This window comes from Carcharodon carcharias, chromosome 31, assembly GCF_017639515.1.
Source record: "Carcharodon carcharias isolate sCarCar2 chromosome 31, sCarCar2.pri, whole genome shotgun sequence".
Taxonomy (NCBI): domain Eukaryota; kingdom Metazoa; phylum Chordata; class Chondrichthyes; order Lamniformes; family Lamnidae; genus Carcharodon; species Carcharodon carcharias.
This window is the reverse complement of record NC_054497.1, coordinates 21,783,588-21,802,801: the sequence shown is the minus strand read 5'-3', so window position 1 is coordinate 21,802,801 and position 19,214 is coordinate 21,783,588. Positions and strand designations below refer to the sequence as shown.

The window sequence follows — 19,214 nt, the reverse complement described above, 5'->3', positions numbered from 1 at the left end:
AAAGTGACAAACCCATCCCCACCAGTACTGTACCCCAATGTTATACAGGGACAGACCCGTCCCCACCAGTACTGTACCCCAGTTTTATACAGTGACAGACCTGGCCCCACCTCTGTACCCCAGTGTTATACAGTGACTGACCCGTCCCCACCAGTACTGTACCCCATTGTTACACAGGGACAGACCTGTCCCCACCAGTACTGTACCACAATGTTATACAGTGACAGACCTGGCCCCACCAGTACTGTACCGCAGTGTTATACAGTGACAGACCTGGCCCCACCAGTACTGTTCCACAATGTTATACAGTGACAGACCTGGCCCCACCAGTACTGTAGCCCAGTGTTACACAGGGACCGACCCGTCCCCACCAGTACTGTTGCCCAGTGTTATACAGTGACAGACCTGTCCTCACCAGTACTGTTCCGCAGTGTTATTCAGTGACAGACCTTTGCCCACCAGTACTGTACCCCAGTGTTATTCACTGACAGACCCGTCCCCACAAGCACTGTACCCCAGTGTTTTCCAGTGACAGACCCATCCCCACCAGTGCTTTATCCCAGTGTTATGCAGTGACAGACCTGTCCGCCCGAGTTCTGTACCCCAGTGTTATAAAGTGACAAACCCATCCCCACCAGTACTGTACCACAGTGTTATACAGTGACTGTCCTGGCCCCACCAGTACTGTACCCCAGTGTTATACAGGGACAGCCCCGTCCCCACCAGTTCTGTACCCCAGTTTTATACAGTGACAGACCTGGCCCCACCTCTGTACCCCAGTGTTATACAGTGACTGACCCTTCCTTACCAGTACTGTACCCCATTGTTACACAGGGACAGACCTGTCCCCACCAGTACTGTTCCACAATGTTATACAGTGACAGACCTGGCCCCACCAGTACTGTAGCCCAGTGTTATACAGGGACCGACCCGTCCCCACCAGTACTGTAGCCCAGTGTAATACAGTGACAGACCTGTCCCCACCAGTACTTTACCCCAGTGTTATACAGCGACAAGCCCGTCCACACCAGTACTTTTCCCCAGTGTTATACATGGACAGACACGTCCCCAGCAGTTCTGTACCCCAGTGTTACACATGGACTGACCCGTCCCCACCTGTACTGTACCCCAGTGTTATACAGGGACAGACCAGTCTCCACCTGTACTCTACCCCAGTGTTATACAGGGACAGACCCGTCCCCACCAATGCTGTACCGCAGTGTTATACTGTCACAGACACCTCCCCACCAGTATTGTACCCCAGTGTTATACAGGGAAAGACCCCTCCCCTCCAGTACTGTACCCCAGTGTTATACAGCGACAGATTCCTCCCCACCACTACTCTACCCCAGTGTTACACAGTGACAGACCCGTCCCCACCAGTACTGTACCCCCGTGTTATTCAGGGTCAGACCAATCCTCACCAGTACTGTACCCCAGTGTTATACAGGGACAGACCCGTCCCCACCAGTATTGTACCCCAGTGTTATACAGTGAGAGGCCTGTCCTACCAGTACTGTGCCCCAGTGTTATAGAGGGACAGACCCGTCCCCTCCAGTACTGTATCCCAGTGTTATACAGTGACAGACCCATCCCCACCAGTACTGTACCCCAGTGTTATACAGGGACAGACCTGTCCTACCAGTACTGTACCCCAGTGTTATACAGTGAGAGACCTGTCCTACCAGTACTGTGCCCCAGTGTTATACAGTGAGACCTGTCCTACCAGTACTGTGCCCCAGTGTTATAGAGGGACAGACCCCTCCCCACCAGTACTGTATCCCAGTGTTATACAGTGACAGACCCAGCCCCACCAGTACTGTACCCCAGTGTTATACAGGGACAGACCCGTCCTACCAGTACTGTACCCCAGTGTTATACAGGGGCAGACACGTCCCCACCAGTACTGTACCCCAGTGTTACGCAGGGACAGACCCGTCCCCACCAGTACTGTACCCCAGTGTTATACAATGACAGACCTGTCCCCACCAGTACTGTTGCGCAGTGTTATACAGTGACAGACCTTTGCCCACCAGTACTGTACCCCAGTGTTATTCACTGACAGACCCGTCCCCACAACCTCTGTACCCCAGTGTTATACAGTGACAGACCGTCCCCACCAGTGCTGTACCCCAGTGTTATGCAGTGACAGACCTGTCGCACCAGTTCTGTGCCCCAGTGTTATACAATGACAGACCTGTCCCCACCAGTACTGTACCCCAGTGTGATACAGTGACAGACCCGTCCCCACCAGTACTGTACCCTCGTGTTATACAGTGACAGACCCGTCCACACCTGTACTGTACCCCAGTTTTATACGGTTTCAGACCCCTTCCCACCAGTACTGTACCCCAGTGTTATACAGTGACAGACTCGCCCCCACCAGTACTGTACCCCAGTGTTGTACAGAGACCGACCCTTCCGCACCAGTACTGTACCCCAGTGTTATACAGTGACAGACCTGTCCCCTCCAGTACTGTACCCCAGTGTTATACGGTGACAGACCGTTTCCCACCTGTATTGTACCCCATTGTTATAGAGGGACAGACCTGTCCCCACCAGTACTGTACCCCAGTGTGATACAGGGACAGACCCGTCCCCACCTGTGCTGTACCCCAGTTTTATACAGGGACAGACCAATCTTCACCAGTACTGTACCCCAGTGTTATACAGGGACAGACACATCCCTACCAGTACTGTACCCCAGTGTTATGCAGGGGCAGAGCTGTCCCCACCAGTACTGTACCCCCAGTGTTATACAGGGACAGACCTGTCCCCACCATTACTGTACCCCAGTGTTATACAGTGACAGACCCGTCCCCACCAATACTGTACCCTAATGTTATACAGTGAGAGACCTTTCCCCACCAGTACTGTACCCCCGTGTTATACAGTTACAGACCCATCCCCAGCAGTACTTTAGCCCAGTGTTATACAGTGACAGACCCGTCCCCACCAATACTGTACCCTAGTGTTATACAGTGAGAGACCTTTCCCCACCAGTACTGTACCCCCGTGTTATACAGTCACAGACCCATCCCCAGCAGTACTTTACCCCAGTGTTATACAGTGACAGATCTGTCCCCACCAGTGCTGTACCCCAGTGTTATACAGTGACAGACCTTTCCCCACCAGTTCTGTACCACAGTCTTATACAGGGACAGACTTGTCCCCACCAGTACTGTACCCCATTGTTATACAGGGACTGACCTGTCCCCACCAGTACTGTATCCCAGTGTGATACAGTGACAGACCCATCCTCAACAGTACTGTACCGCAGTGTTATACAGTGACAGACCTGGCCCCACCAGTACTGTACCCCAGTGTTATACAGGGACAGACCTGGCCCCACCAGTACTGTACCCTAGTGTTATACAGTGAGAGACCTGTCCTACCAGTAATGTACCCCAGTGTTCTCGAGGGACAGACCCGTCCCCTCCAGTACTGTATCCCAGTGTTATACAGTGACAGACCTGTCCCCACAGTGTTGTACCCCAGTGTTGTACACTGAAAGACCCGTCCCCACCAGTACTGTTGCCCAGTGTTATACAGGGACAAGCCCATCCACACCAGTACTGTACCCCAGTGTTATACAGCGACAAGCCCTTCCACACCAGTACTTTTCCCCAGTGTTATACTGGGACAAGCCCGACCACACCAGTACTGTACCGCTGTGTTATACAGTGACAGATCCGTCCACACCAGTACTGTACCCCAGTGTTATACAGTGACAGACTCGTCCACACCAGTACTGTACCCCAGTGTTATACAGTGACATACCCGTCCACACCAGTACTGTACCCCAGTGTTATACAGTGACAGACTCGTCCACACCAGTACTGTACCCCAGTGTTAGACATTGACAGACCTGTCCCCACCAGTACTTTACCCCTGTGTTATACAGTGACAGACCTGTCCCCACCAGTGTTGTACCCCAGTGTTGTACAGTGACAGACTCGTCCACACCAGTACTGTACCCCAGTGTTATACAGTGACAGACTCGTCCACACCAGCACTGTACTCCAGTGTTATACAGTGACAGACCTGTCCCCACCAGTGTTGTACCCCAGTGTTGTACACTGAAAGACCCGTCCCCACCAGTACTGTTGCCCAGTGTTATACTGGGACAAGCCCATCCACACCAGTACTGTACCCCAGTGTTATACAGCGACAAGCCCGTCCACACCAGTACTTTTCCCCAGTGTTATACTGGGACAAGCCCGACCACACCAGTACTGTACCGCAGTGTTATACAGGGACAGAACCTTACCCACCAGTACTGTACCCCAGTGTTATACATGGACAGACCCGTCCCCAGCAGTTCTGTACCCCAGTGTTACACATGGACTGACCCGTCCCCACCTGTACTGTACCCCAGTGTTATACAGGGACAGACCCCTCTCCACCTGTACTGTACCCCAGTGTTATACAGGGACAGAACCGTCCCCACCAATGCTGTACCGCAGTGTTATACTGTCACAGACACCTCCCCACCAGTATTGTACCCCAGTGTTATACAGCGACAGATTCCTCCCCACCACTACTCTACCCCAGTGTTACACAGTGACAGACCCGTCCCCACCAGTACTGTACCCCAGTATTATTCAGGGTCAGACCAATCCTCACCAGTACTGTACCCCAGTGTTATACAGGGACAGACCCGTCCCCACCAGTACTGTACCCCAGTGTTATACAGTGAGAGACCTGTCCTACCAGTACTGTGCCCCAGTGTTATAGAGGGACAGACCCGTCCCCACCAGTACTGTATCCCAGTGTTATACAGTGACAGACCCATCCCCACCAGTACTGTACCCAGTGTTATACAGGGACAGACCTGTCCTACCAGTACTGTACCCCAGTGTTATACAGGGGCAGACCCGTCCCCCCCAGTACTGTACACCAGTGTTATTCACTGACAGACCCGTCCCCACAACCACTGTACCCCAGTTTTATAAAATGACAGATCTGTCCCCACCAGTACTGCACCCCAGTGTGATAGTGACAGACCCGTCCCCACCAGTACTGTACCCTAGTGTTATACAGTGACAGACCCGTCCACACCTGTACTGTACCCCAGTGTTATACGGTGACAGACCCCTTCCCACCAGTACTGTACCCCAGTATTATACAGTGACAGACTCGTCCCCACAAGTACTGTACCCGTGTTGTACAGTGACAGACCTGTCCCCTCCAGTACTGTACCCCAGTGTTATACGGTGACAGACCCGTCCCCACCAGCACTGTACCCCAGTGTTATACAGTGACAGACCCTTTCCCACCAGTATTGTACCCTATTGTTTTACAGGGACAGACCTGTCCCCACCAGTACTGTACCACAGTGTTATACAGTGGCGGACCTGGTCCCACCAGTACTGTTTCCCAGTGTTATACAGGGACAGACCTGTCCTATCAGTACTGTACCCCAATGTTATACAGGGACAGACCCGTCCCCACCAGTACTGTACCCCAGTGTTATACAGGGACAGTCCCGTCCCCACCAGTACTGTACCCGTGTTATACAGTGACAGACCTGTCCCCACAACCACTGTACCCCAGTGTTATACAGGGACAGACCCGTCCCCACCACTGCTGTACCCCAGTGTTATACAGGGACAGACCCGTCCCCACCTGTGCTGTACCCCAGTTTTATACAGGGACAGACCAATCTTCACCAGTAATGTACCCCAGTGTTATGCAGGGACAGAGATGTCCCACCAGTACTGTACCCCCAGTGTTATACAGGGACAGACTTGTCCCCACCATTACTGTACCCCAGTGTTATACAGTGACAGACCCGTCCCCACCAATACTGTACCCCAGTGTTATACAGTGAGAGACCTTTCCCCACCAGTACTGTAACCCCGTGTTATACAGTAACAGACCCATCCCCAGCAGTACTTTACCCCAGTGTTATACAGTGACAGACCTGTCCCCACCAGTGCTGTACCCCAGTGTTATACAGTGACAGACCCATCCCCACCAGTACTGTGCCCCAGTGTTATGCAGGGACAGACCAATCCTCACCAGTACTGTACCCCATTGTTACACAGGGACGGACCTGTCCCCACCAGTACTGTACCCCAGTGTTATACAGTGACAGACCCATCCCCTCCAGTACTGTACCACAGTGTTATACAGTGAGAGACCTGGCCCCACCAGTACTGTACCCCAGTGTTATACAGTGAGAGACCTGTCCTACCAGTACTGTGCCCCAGTGTTATAGAGGGACAGACCCGTCCCCACCAGTACTGTTTCCCAGTGTTATACAGTGACAGACCCAGCCCCACCAGTACTGTACCACAATGTTATACAGTGACAAACCTGTCCCCACCAGTACTGTACCCCAGTGTTATACAGGTGCAGACCCGTCCCCACCAGTTCTGTACCCCAGTGTTCCGCAGGGGCCGACCCGTCCCCACCAGTACTGTAGCCCAGTGTTATGCAGGGACAGACCTGTCCGCACGAGTTCTGTACCCCAGTGTTATACAATGACAGACCTGTCCCCACCAGTACTGTACCCCAGTGTTATACAGTGACAGACCCGTCCCCACCAGTACTGTACCCCAGTGTTATTCACTGACAGACCCGTCCCCACGACCACTGTACCCCAGTGTTTTCCAGTGACAGACTGTCCACACCAGTACTGTACCCCCGTGTTATACAGTGACAGACTGTCCCCACCAGTGCTGTACCCCAGTGTTATACAGTGACAGACCTGTACCCACCAGTACTGTACCCCAGTGTTATACAGGGGCAGACCCCTCCCCACCAATACTGTACCCCATTGTTATACAGGGGCAGACCCCTCCCCACCAGTACTGTACTCCAGTGTTATACAGGGGCAGACCCCTCCCCACCAGTACTGTACCACACTATTATACAGGGGCAGTCCCATCCCCACCAGTACTGTACCCCAGTGTTACACATGGGCTGACCCTTCCCCACCTGTACTGTACCCCAGTGTTTTACAGGGGCAGACCCTTCCCCACCAGTACTGTGCCCCAGTGTTATACAGGGACAGTCCTGTCCCCACCAGTACTGTACCCCAGTTTTATACTGGGACAGACCTGTCCCCACCAGTACTGTACCCCATTGTTATACAGGGGCAGACCCCTCCCCACCAGTACTGTACCCCAGTGTTATACAGGGACAGTCCCGTCCCCACCAGTACTGTACCCGTGTTATACAGTGACAGACCTGTCCCCACAACCACTGTACCCCAGTGTTATACAGGGACAGACCCGTCCCCACCACTGCTGTACCCCAGTGTTATACAGGGACAGACCCGTCCCCACCTGTGCTGTACCCCAGTTTTATACAGGGACAGACCAATCTTCACCAGTAATGTACCCCAGTGTTATGCAGGGACAGAGATGTCCCACCAGTACTGTACCCCCAGTGTTATACAGGGACAGACTTGTCCCCACCATTACTGTACCCCAGTGTTATACAGTGACAGACCCGTCCCCACCAATACTGTACCCCAGTGTTATACAGTGAGAGACCTTTCCCCACCAGTACTGTAACCCCGTGTTATACAGTAACAGACCCATCCCCAGCAGTACTTTACCCCAGTGTTATACAGTGACAGACCTGTCCCCACCAGTGCTGTACCCCAGTGTTATACAGTGACAGACCCATCCCCACCAGTACTGTACCCCAGTGTTACGCAGGGACAAACCAATCCTCACCAATACTGTACCCCATTGTTACACAGGGACAGACCTGTCCCCACCAGTACTGTACCCCAGTGTTTTACAGGGAGAGACCCGTCCCCACCAGTACTGTACCACAGTGTTATACAGTGAGAGACCTGGCCCCACCAGTACTGTACCCCAGTGTTATACAGTGAGAGACCTGTCCTACCAGTACTGTGCCCCAGTGTTATAGAGGGACAGACCCGTCCCCACCAGTACTGTTTCCCAGTGTTATACAGTGACAGACCCAGCCCCACCAGTACTGTACCACAATGTTATACAGTGACAAACCTGTCCCCACCAGTACTGTACCCCAGTGTTATACAGGGGCAGACCCGTCCCCACCAGTTCTGTACCCCAGTGTTCCGCAGGGGCCGACCCGTCCCCACCAGTACTGTAGCCCAGTGTTATGCAGGGACAGACCTGTCCGCACGAGTTCTGTACCCCAGTGTTATACAATGACAGACCTGTCCCCACCAGTACTGTACCCCAGTGTTATACAGTGACAGACCCGTCCCCACCAGTACTGTACCCCAGTGTTATTCACTGACAGACCCGTCCCCACGACCACTGTACCCCAGTGTTTTCCAGTGACAGACTGTCCACACCAGTACTGTACCCCCGTGTTATACAGTGACAGACTGTCCCCACCAGTGCTGTACCCCAGTGTTATACAGTGACAGACCTGTACCCACCAGTACTGTACCCCAGTGTTATACAGGGGCAGACCCCTCCCCACCAATACTGTACCCCATTGTTATACAGGGGCAGACCCCTCCCCACCAGTACTGTACTCCAGTGTTATACAGGGGCAGACCCCTCCCCACCAGTACTGTACCACACTATTATACAGGGGCAGTCCCATCCCCACCAGTACTGTACCCCAGTGTTACACATGGGCTGACCCTTCCCCACCTGTACTGTACCCCAGTGTTTTACAGGGGCAGACCCTTCCCCACCAGTACTGTGCCCCAGTGTTATACAGGGACAGTCCTGTCCCCACCAGTACTGTACCCCAGTTTTATACTGGGACAGACCTGTCCCCACCAGTACTGTACCCCATTGTTATACAGGGGCAGACCCCCTCCCCACCAGTACTGTACCCCAGTGTTATACAGGGGCAGACCCCTCCCCACCAGTACTGTACCCCACTTTTATACAGGGGCAGTCCCCTCCCCACCAGTACTGTACCCCTGTGTTATACAGTGACAGACCGGTCCCCACCAGTACTCTACCCCAGTGTTATACAGTGACAGACCGGTCCCCACCAGTACTGTACCCCAGTGTTATACAGTGACAGACCGGTCCCCACCAGTACTGTACCCCAGTGTTATACACTGACAGACCCCTCCCCACCAGTACTGTACCCCAGTATTATACTGGGACAGACCTGTAACCCCCTCCCCCACTCCACTCTGTATTTTACCCCTGTGTTATACAGTTATTTTTGTCCAGTTTCTAGCTGCCTGATTTGGCCTTTGCCTCGTGTGGATTTAGGGCCCAAGCCGAATAACCATGTTGAGGGAACCTGGCTCAGGCTTCGGGTCCCCCAAGTTCGCACTGGGAGATGGTTGGAATTGAACCAGTGGAAAGTAGACAGCAACATCAGCACGGAAAGCTTCCCCGAGTCACGCAGCTCGGAGCTCGGGACTCTTGCTGGGTTAATTGAGGGAGAGTGGCTTGAACTTCTGTCCCCAATTCCCGTCACCCAGGAGCTTGCCTGCTGCCTGATTCTGTGCTTAACCCTGGTGGCATTAGCCTAACCTACATGTTCAGTTGGCGCTGTCTGTACCTACCATTCTTTGTGAATTTGTTGTGGTTTCACTCTTACTGTGTTGAACCTGTGATAAAACCGAGACAATTGGAATCCTGATGTATGGAGGGTGAGGGGAAGATTCATTTCGAGCCCTTTCTGTTCTTCATGTGGAATTCTGTTAAATCTAGCGATATACGTCAAACATTAGATTCCTGGACCTTTCCGGTTTTTTTTCTGTATCTTTTTAACGTTTTTAAACTGCATTTTATGCTTTATTTTTGTCTCACTTTCTGCTCACCTTCCCCCACCCCCCCTCAATCACCCCTCACCCACCGCCACCCCCCCCCACCCAGTTCCACAGCCCTGATTCCCTTCTCGCCCGCCACCTCCTCCAACACCCACCCTGCACCCCCACATGCCTCCCTCAGTCCCTCACCACCCCCCCACCCTGCCTGTATCCCTACACCTCCCATCCATACCCCTGCCCCATCTCGCTCCTACTCCCACTACCCCCTCCACCCCAGCTCCCCACCACCCATGTCTCCCTCCCAACCCCTACACCCCCCCTTTCTTCTTCCCACCCACCCTCTTTTTCCACACCCCCCCACCCCACCTCCCAGCCGTTTCGTCCCTCTCTCCCTTCCGTTCTGACTCCCTCCCATCCACCCCCCCCCCCCCGCCTGACTGCTCACTCGCTGCTCTCTCATTGGCCGCTCCTCCTCTCTCTCTCTCTCTCTCTCTCTCTCTCCCCCCCTGCTCCGCCCCCACCCCCGCCCAGGTCCTGTTGTTGGATGTACCCCACCCCCCAACACAGTCACTCCTGGGAGTAAAACTGCCAGACTGTGACTGAGGGTCAGACACAGGAGACCTTCCCCTCTCCCAGTGTCGTGGCCCAAAACACAATGCCGATTGCGCAGCTAAACCTGTCAGTTTTCCCTACTCAACGCCACCCCACAAACTCCCCAACCAGCACTGGTTACTGCTAGAGACTGTGCCACAGAATGACCCTGGCGAAGCAGCTGGGTCCAGTGTTGCCAACCCTCCAGGATTGGTCTGGAGTCTCCAGGAATTGAAGATCAATCTCCAGGATGCTGCTGTGTGGAACCCTGGAGAAAAATCATCCGGACATTATAAAAATTGATAGTTTTTTTTTAAATTCTGCCACTTCCTCTGAAACTTCCTCTTTCCCAGATAGAGAAATATTGAAAATGGGAATAAAGCAGCTGTTTGGCTGCCAGCTGAGTATCATCCAATTGGGTAATGAGTCTTTTTGCTTTCCAATTGGCGGAGCGAAGCAGTTCGTCACTAGGATGGATGTGTTGGCCGGCTAATGGTTGAAGTTTTGGGGGCAATTCGTGTGATGAAACCTCCAGGAATATATTTAATCACAGTTGGCGACCCCCAGCCTGGTCCCACTCCCAGCCACGTGAAGGTTGGAGTCTGGCCCAAGGGGTAGGTCTGTCAGCAGTGCCTGGTCTTCAAAGGGCCGCTGCAGCCACGTGGCTGGCTGGCATGTGGCTGGTTCAGACCACGCGGTGTGTGTGTGTGTACCTCGCCGCCAATCTCACATTGTCCTCTTGTGTTCCCCAGAAATGCTCACACTGCCAGGAGCCTGGAGCTACTCTGGGCTGCTACTGCAAAGGATGCCCACTAAATTATCACTACATCTGTGCCATGGAAGCAGGTAACTCTGGGTCAGGGTTGGGCAGGCCTCTGTGGGTCGGGGGAGGGTGGGAGGTGCTGGCTGCATGGGGCGGTAAAGGTGATGGCTGGTCTCCCAGAAGAGGCAGGACTCTGACTTGGAGCCCTGTACCCCTTGCCCGCTCTGGGGGTTTCGATGCCACCAGTGTGCCGCTGATGCAGGTGCCACCCTGAGACTCTGCGGGGGTGGGGAGGGGAGGTATCACATAAGAAGTCTCCAGCCGACGAGACACAAGGCTTTCCCTTTCAGCACTCCGAGCCCTGTACAGGACTTGCCATACAGTAAGCCTCAACCTCAGTACGCTCACACAAATGACCCTTCAGCACAATTCACACAGATTCCACAGATCATAGAATCAGGGAACCTTCCAGCACAGAAGGAGGCCATTCGACTCATCCTGTCTGTGCTGGCTCTTTGAACAGTCATACGTGGCCCACACTCCTCCTCCGTTTTGTCCATAACCTTGTAAGGGCCCCATCCTCCTGCACCACTGGTACCAGCTCCACTTGAACCAGGTGCTGTAGCCGAAAGATAAGTAGGGAACGAAGTCTGAAGAGAATAGAATTGTTGCTGAAAAAAGACATTTTATCGACGCTTTTCATCTTGTGCTCATCAGGATAATCGCCAGAATACCAATGTCAGGGGAAGCAACAATTTTATACTGTATGAGAAGAGAGTGCTGAATGGTTGGCAAGTGGACATAATTTGTAGCGGTGCTGCTATGGAGAATGCACCAGTTAATGGTGACTGACAGTTAACTGCCAAATGTTCTTTGAAATTTTAAACCAGGCAGCTTGACTCTGGTCAAGGCATTGCCCTGAGAAATGAGCCAGCGAGTGGTTGTCACTTATTTTGTTTAGCTGAAACAGGCACAATGTGTGTACATGCTGTTTCTGTCTAGAGTCCACTTGCCAACCATTCAGCACTCTCTCTATCTTCTCATACAGTATAAAGCTGTCGCTTGCTTGAACATTAGTATTCTTGCATCTATCCTGATGAGTGCAAGGCAAAAAGCACCGACACAAAATCTCTTCTTTTTCAGCAACACTCAAGTTCTGTCTTACCAAACGAATATCAGAACAGAATTAGAAATTGAGATTAAAGCGAACAAGATAGCGAACAAAAATAACACACACAATCAGAGAATAAAGCAGAAATACAGAAGGACTATTTAAAAAAAGTCAAAGGGATAATAAAGGTGTCTTAAATTGCCTGTACAGCTACTTATGTAGCATTCGACATAAAACAGGGAACTGGAGGCGCCAGAAGTTGCGAGGAACTAGGTGTTGTATAAATCGCTGAAATCTGGCTGCAAATGAACAGGACTGGATGCTGCAGATTATAACATAATCAGAACGGAGAGGGAAGGATGGGGGAGTCATAGCTGTGATAATTAGAAAAGCCATAGTAACCGTAGAAAAGCCATAGTAACCGTGGAAAAGCCATAGTAACCGTAGAAAAGCCATAGTAACCATAGAAAAAAGGGGCATAGCAACCAGAAGGTTCAAAACAAAACCTGCATGGATTGAAATAAAAACTACCAGTCACACTAATGGTGTACAATGCAAACCAATTAATAACTGAAAGGAGACGGAGGAAGAGATATGGAATCAAATATGTGAAATGAGGAGGAATTTCTTCACTCAGAGGATGGTGAATCTTTGGAATTCCCTACCCCAGAGGTCTGAGGAGGTTCAGTTATTTAGTATGTTCAAGACTGAGATCGATAAATTTCTAGATACTAAAAGAACCGAGGGATAGGGGGATAGTCCAGGAAAATGGTGTTGAAGTAGAAGATCAGCCAATGACCTCAATGAATGGTGGAGCAGGCTCCATCTACCCTTATTTCTTATGTTTCTTTTGTTCTTATGACATAGAAGTCACGGGAGATTTTAACCTCCTCAGACTAAACTGGAAGTAGATGGGATAGAGTATGTAAAAAAAAAAAAATGAGAGGGAGTACTACATCTAGTAATGGGAAATGAATCCGAGCAGTTAAGACAAGTGAGTTCAGGGGAGCATCTAGGGAATAGCGATCCAGCTTTAAAAAAGGACTGAAAGCATAAGTAAGACAAAGATAAACGTAAATAAATTGGGGGTTTAAAAAAAAAGGCTGATTTTAGAATGGTTTGGGGGGGAAACCTGGGAAAAATGTTACTGACAAAGCAATGGAACACATTTCAAACGCTGATCAGTAGGAGTTCAGGAGAAGTATACTTCACGAAAAAGCAGGAACAAACTAGTCAATAATGACTTTCCCTAGTTCCATCCTTATCCCTTTTTTTTATCCTACCGTTGGTGAAGAAAGAAACAAGAACAAAATTGTAGAAAACAATTAGGCAAAGTGAGACTACAAAATTAAATTATTGAGGAATAGAAAAATTGTTAAGCGTTCTGCAGACACTTATGACAAAAGGAACGTCAGGATAAGGATGCGTCCGCGAGGGGAAAAACACAAAAAAAACTTCACGAGTAATAATAGCAAAATGGCACAAATATAGAATAATTGCATTGTTTCAGTATCTCCCAGGGAGACTGGTACGATAAAAATAACATTAGAAAAAGGAAAAAGGATATAAAGGCATTTCAGAGTTTTTTTAAAAAGGGGGAGATATAATTGATAAACTAATCAAACTTGGGAGCGTACAAAATGCTAAACACAGGGGTGCAATTACATATATTATATATAATATACATAAAATTCACTAGAAAAGAGAATAGTATTGAGAGCTCATGGGTAGCTAACGTGATTCCTGTATTTAAGAAGGGAGAAGGAACGAGCCCAGGGAACGAAAGGTCACTTAGTAACACTGGTAGAAAATATGATGGAATCTTTACTCAAAAATGCAGTAGGAAACCTCTAGCAACTGAAAATATCCTAAAGAGTCATCAGCACAGATTTCAAAAGGGCATGTCATGCTTGACCAACCTTTTGAATTCTTTGAAGAAGTATCAGAAAGGGTCGACAAGGGTATTGTAGTAGACGTAGTATATTTGGATTTTCAATAAGAGACCAAATAGTAAACTTGTGACCAAGATCAGAAGACGTGGAGTCAGGGGACAAGTGGCAGACTGCATAGCAAGCTGGCTGCACAGAACACTGAGAAGGGTTTAAAGGATTGGCCAATAATGGGGAGTGGTATTCCCCCAAGGATTAATGCTGGAAGCACTGATGTTCACCATCTGCAGAAACAATTTGGACTCTGGAATCAGAAGTATAATTACAAACTTTGCACATGACACCAAACTGAGGGAATAGTTAGTATTGGAGAAGACTGTGGACAAAAATACAGGAAGACATGCATAAACTTGCAGAATGGGTGTGTGATTGGCAAATGAACTTCAATGTAGATAAATATGAGATGATGACTTTTAGTAGGAAGAATAACGAGGCCAGTCATTCCTTGGGAAGTAAGTGTCTAAATGGGCCAGGAGAGCAGTGGGATCTGGGATCTGGATGTCCAGCAACACGGTTTAATAAGACAAAAAAGCAATCTAAGCACTAACTCTACATCAGCTCTCTGCCCATTTTAACTTTATGCCAGCCCCCACATTGCCCAGTGTAGCACTGGGTTCACTGACTGTGCTGCTAATGTTGAGATTTATTGTCTTTCTTCACAGATTGCTTTCTGAATGAAGAGAATTTCTCCATGAAATGTCCCAAACACAAGGTGAGGAAACCTGCTTCATCAGGATTATTGTAAATGATATCCTTTTGCCATGGGGGAATTTCAGAGCTGGAGAATGGAGCACTGTCCCCTGAGGTACCCAATGCCCCCATCAAATACTCCCAAGACAGGTACAGCATGGGGTTAGATACAGAGTAAAGCTCCCTCTACACTGTCTCCATCAAACACTCCCAGGACAGGTACAGCATGTGGTTAGATACAGAGTAAAGCTCCCTCTACACAGTCCCTATCAAACACTCCCAGGACAGGTACAGCACGGAGTTAGATACAGAGTAAAGCTCCCTCTACACTGTCCCCATCAAACACTCCCAGGACAGGTACAGCATGGAGTTAGATACAGAGTAAAGCTCCCTCTATACTGTCCCCATCAAACACTCCCAGGACAGGTACAACACGGAACAAAAACAAAAATGCTGGAAAAACTGACAGCATCTGTGGAGAGAAAGACAGAGTTAACGTTTCAAGTCCGTATGACTCTTCAGAACTGTGAAGAAGACTCATATGGATTTGAAACGTTAACTGCAGAGGAGATTCACCAGGATGTTGCCTGGGATGAAACGTTTAAGTTATGAAGAGAGGTTGCATAGACTTGGGTTGTTTTCGTTGGAGCTGAGAAGACTGAGGGGCGATCTGATCGAGGTGTACAAGATTATGAGGGGCATGGACAGGGTGGATAGGGAGCAGCTGTTCCCCTTAGTTGAAGGGTCAGTCACAAGGGGATATAAATTCAAGGTGAGGGGCAGGAGGTTTAGGGGGGGATGTGAGGAAAAACTTTTTTACCCAGAGGGTGGTGACGGTCTGGAATGCGCTGCCTGGGAGGGTGGTGGAGGCGGGTTGCCTCACATCCTTTAAAAAGTACCCGGATGAGCACTTGGCACGTCATAACATTCAAGGCTATGGGCCAAGTGCTGGGAAATGGGATTGGGTCGGATTAGGACACGTGTCGGTGCAGACTTGATGGGCCGAAGGGCCTCTTCTGCACGGTGTGATTCTGTGATTCTCCTTTCATGGGATGCGGGTGTCACTGGCAAGGCCAGTGTTTGTTGCCCATCCCTAATTGCCCTTGAACTGGGTGTCTTGCTAGATCTTTTCGGAGGGCAGTTCAGAATCAACCACATTGCTGTGGGTCTGTAGTCACATGTGGGTAAGGATGAGCCAGATGGGTTTTTATGACAATAGGTGATAGTTTCATGGTCACCATTACTGAGAATTGAATTTAAATTCCACCAGCTGCCGCGGTGGGATTTGAACCCGGGTCCCCGGAGCATTAGCCTCGGCCTCTGGATTACCAGTCCAGTGACATTACTCCCATTCCACCGTCTCCCCCACTGAAGGCAAGCCACTGAGCTGCCTTCATAAAGGTGGCTCAGCACAACCTTCTGAAGGGTAATTAGAAACAGGGCAATAAATGTTGCTGCCTAGCCAATGACATTCGCAAATGAATAAATCGTGGTTTCCTAGCTTTTGCAAAGTCTGCGATCCCAGTTAGTAAGTGCTTTGGAGGTGGCAGGACAGGTTAACGAAGATGTGTTGGAAAGAAAGGAGTGAATTAAAAATGCCGGCTTTTCTCTCTCTCTCTCTCTCTCTCTCTCTCCAGCACAGAGCTGCAAAATCTAACAGTACAGAGCAGTCAGAGCGAGGCTGAACAGTGGCATCTCCATTCCCTTTGGACAAAACACAAACAGGTGAGCAGACCTGGCGGAGCCTGGGGAGTGTGGGGGTGGTGTTGTACGGTATATGGTTGTTTGAGGGGGTGGGGGTGCAGTGCATAGCGGGCCAGGGTTAGGAGTTCAGTTGAGTGTGAGAAATGTGCCGGGGGTGGGGGAAGGTGGGGTGGAATTGGAGGGCTGGGGGTGGGGGTTGAGTTGGATGGTACAGAGTGTGCGTCCAGACTCCCCGCTAACGCTTCTTTTTCTCCCCCTCTTGTTTCCTGCAGGTCCTCCTGTTGACGGAGATGGTGAATCGGACATGATTATACGCGACCAGAACACGGTGACTCCAGGGGTGTGTCTGCCGACCATGACACGCTCGCTGTTAACCGCAACCACGCAGAATCGTCGGCAACAGACTTGGAGCAAGAGTACCCTGAACCTCGAGGGCCCCCTTCCCATCCTTCCCCCCCCCCCACCCCAAAAGAAAACCCCCGATGTGGCCCCCAAACCCTGAGGGAGGCCCCCTCCCTGAACTCTGAGGGAGGGGCCCACCCCTCCCGAACTGCGACAGCCCCACCTCCCCCGAGGGTGGTGGGGGGGTGGGGGAGAGAAACCCCTCCCATCCTCTTCCCCCGAGGGAGGGGGGAGGCCCCCTTCACCTACCTCTCCCCAAGAGGGAGGAGGCCCAACCCCTCCCCCACCCCCCTCCCCAACCGAACCCCGAATGGCCCCCTCCGAACCCCAAAGTGGGGCATCGGCCAAACAATAAGTACCCACCCAGCCTGGGTGACAGCAGTGGGGGTGGGGGTGGGGGGGGGGGCATCAGGGAGACTCAGCTCAAGCTGCCCCCACCTCCCCCCCACTCCTTAACCACATTACAGCCCTAGAACTACATCCCATACCCGAGACTGCCCTGGACTCAACCTCCCTGATGTAAATGACTTCAGTTTGAGAGGGTGGGTGGCCTAGATTATATATTTTATTTTTAAATATATCGGTGAGTTTTGATTTTCAAATACTTTTTTTTTTTTCCCTGTTTCTCTGTCCCCTGCTCCCTTTGGCTGATCAAAGCCTGATCTAGACACACACGGGACATTCTGATGGTGACAGTGTGGCCCGTTGTTCAGTGTTATTTTGGGTGTTTTATTCGATATATATATTATATTATATATAGTTATTAAATTGTTTACAACAGTAATGGAGGCTGCTGCGGGTTTTATTCACTTCTTGGCCATTCTTTGGGACTGTGGCCAGGAGGTGAGGTTGGATGGACACTGAGGATTTCACAGTGAGCACCTGACGCACGAGGACCAGTTTCCAGAGCCATTGGGTTGTTGAGGTTAGAGACACTTGGCTGGGAGCTGTACTCGCACAGTGTGTCATGGGGGCCAGGAGCCTCTCGTCATGTCGGGGGTGGGGGGGGAGGGGGCGGTGCGGGGGTGCCGTCTGAATAATTTCTTGGTCCTTGCCGAGGTTTGATTTGTTGATTTTTTTTTTTCGTTTTGATCTCAAACAGTTTCCTTTCAGAAAGATCCAAATCCCTTTTGACTTCTCTCGTGCACCAGACCCCATTTGGATGGACTTACCGTTTACTCTATTCTGCGAGTTCATGAACACCTTCCTGGGGTTTTGCCGCAGCTTTATTCCCACCCAGTTGTGTCATTGACAAATTTTGAAATTGTACTCCTGATTCATGAGGCCATGGGGAGGCAATGGTGGAATTTGAATTCAATTAAAAATCTGGAATTAAAAGTCAAATGATGACCATGAAACCATTGTCGATTGTTGTAGAAACTCACCTGGTTCACTAATGTCCTTTAGGGAAGGAAATCTGCTGTCCTTACCTGGTCTGACATGTGATTCCAGACCCACAGCAATGGTTGACTCTGAACTGCCCTATGAACAAGGGCAATTAAGGATGGGTAATGAATGCTGGCCTAGCCAGGGATGCCCACATCCCATGAATGAATACTATCTTTAGCCCCTACTGTTTTGTTATCAGTTTGCTGTCTGTTCTGCTATTTGTTGTTGGTCTTTGTGGTACTTTATCAAAGGCCTTGAAAATCCAAATATATTACATCTACCCTTGTCTACTCTTGCTACAACGTCAAAGAATTATGTAAGGCTGGTAAGGCATGACCTTCCCTTCTGCAATCCATGTAGCTCCACCCAAAATGCATCAATTTATCTGCATTCAATTCCCTCTGCCTGTCGATGTCCTGAAATTTGTTAATATCCTTTTCACTATTTACTGCATTGCCAGCTGTAACTCTTTTGAGTACAAACCTGTTTCCATCGAAGTTACATCGTTTCATAGTTTGCCATTGTGAGATTTGAACTCTTGATCTTGGGGTTATAAACCCAGTACCATAACCACTTGGCTATTTAGGCCAAGCTTAAGCCTACCGCACCTGGTATTCCCAGGCAGTCTCCCATCCAAGTACTAACCAGGCCTGAGCCTGCTTAGCTTCCGAGATCAGACAAGATCGGGCGTTTTCAGACTAGTATGCCCATATGCTTGCCAGCTGTAGTTGTATTTGCAATCTGTACTCCCGGTACCCAAGTCCTGATACTCAAGTCCAGGTCCTTTTATATGTGGCAGGAAAAACAATTGTCCTAATTTTTTATCCTTTCACAGGATGTGGGCATCGCTGGCTAAGCCAATATTTTTATTACCCATTCCTAATTGCCTTGAGAAGATGGTGGTGACCCACCTTC

At 50.3% G+C, this 19,214-nt stretch overlaps 1 protein-coding gene and 1 pseudogene across 3 annotated transcripts in view; one reads left to right on the top strand and one right to left on the bottom strand.

Moving 5' to 3' along the window:
• tcf20 (transcription factor 20) overlaps window positions 1-17,675 on the top strand; it is a 121,961-nt gene extending 104,286 nt beyond the window's left edge. For 2 of the 3 annotated variants that reach the window (XM_041177844.1, XM_041177843.1), the window contains exons 4-7: window positions 11,044-11,137; window positions 14,777-14,826; window positions 16,442-16,529; window positions 16,781-17,673. In XM_041177844.1, the coding sequence (XP_041033778.1) occupies window positions 11,044-11,137; window positions 14,777-14,826; window positions 16,442-16,489 (192 nt within the window). In that variant the 3' untranslated portion in view covers window positions 16,490-16,529; window positions 16,781-17,673. Of the gene's footprint in view, window positions 1-11,043; window positions 11,138-14,776; window positions 14,827-16,441; window positions 16,530-16,780 lie in introns of all 3 variants that reach the window. The other variant, XR_005941747.1, reaches the window with a different exon arrangement.
• A 1,220-nt stretch (window positions 17,676-18,895) lies between these two features.
• Window positions 18,896-19,014, bottom strand: LOC121271839 (annotated as a pseudogene).
• Window positions 19,015-19,214: the final 200 nt, after the last annotated feature.